Source organism: Octopus bimaculoides, chromosome 2, assembly GCF_001194135.2.
Source record: "Octopus bimaculoides isolate UCB-OBI-ISO-001 chromosome 2, ASM119413v2, whole genome shotgun sequence".
Lineage (NCBI taxonomy): Eukaryota > Metazoa > Mollusca > Cephalopoda > Octopoda > Octopodidae > Octopus > Octopus bimaculoides.
Window position 1 is genome coordinate 123,888,390 of NC_068982.1, and position 4,274 is coordinate 123,892,663.

The 4,274-nt window shown below is 32.3% G+C and overlaps 1 protein-coding gene across 2 annotated transcripts in view; it reads left to right on the forward strand.

The window, feature by feature from the left end:
- LOC106871048 (hemicentin-1) overlaps positions 1-4,274 on the forward strand; it is a 359,318-nt gene that overhangs the window by 215,215 nt on the left and 139,829 nt on the right. For both annotated transcript variants that reach the window (XM_052965571.1, XM_014917317.2), the window contains exons 17-18: positions 1,163-1,438; positions 2,811-3,083. In XM_052965571.1, coding sequence (XP_052821531.1) covers positions 1,163-1,438; positions 2,811-3,083 — 549 coding nt within the window. The remainder of the gene's footprint in view (positions 1-1,162; positions 1,439-2,810; positions 3,084-4,274) is intronic.

The window sequence follows — 4,274 nt, forward strand, 5'->3', positions numbered from 1 at the left end:
TATATATATATATATATATATATATATATGCTTGCCCCCCCCCCAACATCGCTTGACAGCTGATGCTGGTGTGTTTACGTCCCCATCACCTAGTAGTTCAGCAAGAGAGACTGATAGAATAAGTACTAGGCTTACAAAGAATAAGTCCTGGGGTCGATTTGCTTGACTAAAGGTGGTGCTCTAGCATGGCCACAGTCAAATGACTGAAACAAATAGAATAATAAAAGAATATGTATGTACATACATACATTTGTCTGTCTTCCTATCTGTCTATCTGTGTTTGTCCTCCCTCCACTGCATGACAACCATTGTTGGTTTGTTTATATACTGGTAACCTAGTCGTACAGCAAAAGGAACCAATAGAGTAAGCACCTTACTTAAAGTAAATACTAGGTTTGATTTATTTGGCTAAACCCTTCACGGCAGTGTTCCAGCATGGCCATAGTCCAATGATTGAAATAAGTCAGAGATATCATTAATGCAATGGATTAGCAGGATTACTAGAACTTCAGATATAATGTCTTGTCGTATATATTCTGACTCTTTATGTTCTGAGTTCAAATCCTGCTGAGGTCAACTTGGCTTTTTAGACGGGTAGTCATGATGGGTATATTGGGCTTCATATATTTGTAACTCAGTGTCACTTTGATGGCATCAATTGCTCTCTCATTCAATAATAATAATAATAATAATAATAATAATGGACTGTCTCATTATTTTTTTCCGACACAAAGAAGTTTCCAGAATTTACAAATATATGTTTTGCTGTCACACACTTCTAAAGAATACATCATTTAGCCAACTTTGTTTTTCTTTACAAATTGTAATTATTTTATTGCACACATTTCATATTCTTAGTTTTACCATAAAAATTAAGATTTAAAAATGTAACATTCAAATGCCCTTAACTTCAAAACAATTTCTTTAAAATATTTGAGATGTTCAACTTCAAAATAATTGGAATATATATTTTTACAAGACAGTTATCATTTCTAAAGCAAATTACTATAAGAAAGTATAGGTGAAACTCTCATACATTTTGTAATTTATCTTTCAGAAACATTATGTCTACATTGAAATAAGAAATAAACTTCCTCAAATATCAATTTGAATTATTGTATTTAATGAATATTTTTATCTTTTTTTTTTTTTTTTTTTTCAGCTCCTCCAGTTTTTACTGCAAATGTACCAGAAAATTATACTGCTATTCGAGGCTCTGAACTTATTTTATCATGCCAAACAGAAGGCACACCTAGACCAATCAACATTTGGTATAAAGATGATAGACAAATTTCTCCAACAGATACTCATTATTACATCACTGGGACTGGTAATCTTCATCTGTACAATGTTAATATTAAAGACACTGCTACTTACAAGTGTACAGCTTCCAATAATGCTGGCTACATTGAGAGACATTATAATGTTTTTGTCCAAAGTAAGTTGGTAATGTTTACAATTTTTACCGCATTAGGTTTGTTTCCATATGCAATTAATTTACAATCAAATATGAAAAAAGTGTCATCAAGAGCTGTTATTTGTTTAACTTTTTTTATGCTAACATACCTGAGATTATTCCTGGCTCTATGATACAATATTTTGTTTTTAAATTATCTAAATTAAAACACATCATCAAAATTGCATCTTAATTTATGCCCAAATAGTAAGGCAGTGAGCAGGCAGAATTGTTAGCATGCTGGGCAAAATGCTTACTGGAATTTTGTCCATCTTTACATTCTGAGTTCAAATACTGTCAAGATTGACTTTGCCTTTCATACTTTTGGGGGTTGATAAAATAAGTACCAGTTATACACCAGGATCAGTGTAATCAACTTACTTACACTCATTCCTACCAAAATTGTTGGCCTTATGGCAAAATTTGAAACCAATTTATGTCCAAACTATCTTAATTGTGACGAAGTTTATTAAAATCTTCATTATTTTCAAAATGAATTAAAATAAAGATGTTGTATATGGTAATAAAAAATTTAATAAGGATTTTGGAAATTATTATGGAATGTTGGACTTTTTCCAGCCACTGTCATTGTTAGATAGCAATATTTGAAACTGTGGGCATCTCTTGTGATATGGAAACCTTGTATTTTGGAAAATTTTGCTGTAACATAATTCCATGATGTGGAACTTACTTTTCATTGATGACCATATCACTATCTCTTCTACATTGATCCTGATCTCTAAGTTTCCAGTTGAATAAGCTGTGTGTGCATGTGTAGAAAGTGGAGGCTCTACCTTACATATGGTTATAGATCTTGCCATGTATCACTTGATGAACTGGTATATTACAAACACCAAAGAAGAGACAAATAAGAGATGAATGGTAGAATTGGTAGAGTGGCAGATAAAATGCCTTGCAGTATTTAGTTATATGTTCTTATACATTCTAAATACAAATTATTTCTAAATACATTTTAATTAAATAAGTACCAGTAAATAACGTGGGTCAGTTAAAGTTAGAAATGGTATTACTAACATCAAGTTCTGCAAGGCAAAGAAACAAATATTTCATTAAAATATCAAACTGATGTGGTTCCCCTCATGGTTGCAACTATTACAAGGTAGATAATCATTTCTTCATAATATTTGGTGGGATTAGAAATTTGAATTTGAAATTAAAGAATTATAAAGTAAAAAGATGCATAAATTTTTTTAATAATTATGAAGTTCATAAAATTCTAGTCACTGGTGATGAAATTATTATTCATTCATAATGTGTCCAATATCACTGATGAAAACAGAATTATTATTTTCATTAATTTTAATTATGCAATATTTAATTTCTATGTTACTAGTGTTGCCAGAAATAGTTGATGGCACTGAAGAAGAGTTAACAGTTTTGGTAAACAATCCAGTTTTTCTGCACTGTAAGGCAAATGGCATTCCAAAACCAGAAATTACATGGAAAAAAAATTTCAAAGAGTTCTCAGAAAAATCTGATGATTATGAAATAAATTCCGAAGGTCTTCAAATATTTCGTGCCAAGTTAACAGATCAAGCTATTTATGAATGTATTGCAAGGAATAGTGCTGGAAGCATGTCAAAAATGACCATAGTAATTGTGCTAGGTATGTATTCTCTTTCCTATTTCAACTAATATTAATGTTACATTAAATGTAAATAAAATGATACCACCATTATTGTCATCATCATCATCAGCAGCAGCAGCATCATCACCATCATTTGATGTCTGTTTTCCATGCTGGCATTAGACAAGAACTTGTAAGCTAGAGAGCTGCAGTAGGCCCCAGTCTGTTTTGGCTTGGTTTCCATGGCTGAATGCCCTTCCTAATGCCAACCACTCCACAAAGTGTACCAGGTGCCTTTTACATGTCACCAGCACAGAATTTTATCAGTGAACAGGTCACGGTTTCAAAGCAACAAAAATATTTTGACAAATTAAATTTAAACATTGAAGTGGATCTAATGGCTTTTGTGTGTTTTTAAATGGTTTATAAACACCTTCCCACTGGAATTGCTTTTGTATCTGCACACGATTTCAGATCAGGTCACTTGCTATGCAAGTACATCTCCATAAAAATGTAAGCATCTGTAAATTGTATGCTGGTGCCATGAGAAATGTTTCTATACTGTGACACTTACAGAATATAGAAATAAGTGTAAAACTGATAACTATATAACCCAACCAAAATATCTCAGTTACGCAAGCGTAATCAGAATTACTATTTAGCCTTAAAATACATCATACATATTCAAAAGCCTTCTTGGTTTAGTAGTACGAACATACACACACATAAGTATATATATATATTAATGTCAATTTCTCTACCTCACTCTGCCTCCCTTGTTCATGCTGCTCCTAAGTGACCATTGACCATCTTTCTTTCTCTCCATTGTAGCTGGACAAGGAAGATGTATTCTTGTTTGTCTCCTGTCCTAGCTTGGTTTATGCATTTGCCATCACAACCTCATTTAGGCTTAGCAGCCCTTCCTGTTTGCTTTCACTGTCCTGTTTGTGCTACCAATTTTGACCCTCCGCAAAATTCCAAATTTTATTTAATTTGCTTTGCAGGAGCAACTGTTTTATTGAAAGCATATATTGTTGTTCAATGCTCGAAATACGAGACTAGAAAAAACAGCCAACAACTGATGAAGAGTCGTTCTTTATGTTGTTTGTTTTGTTTTCCATTTGTGTCTTTCATTGTTTGAAAGAATAGTTCATGTTTCATGTACTTGTGCTTTGTACTTTTTTGTTATACATGTTTCGTGACATCTTGTGCCCACATATGCATATATAT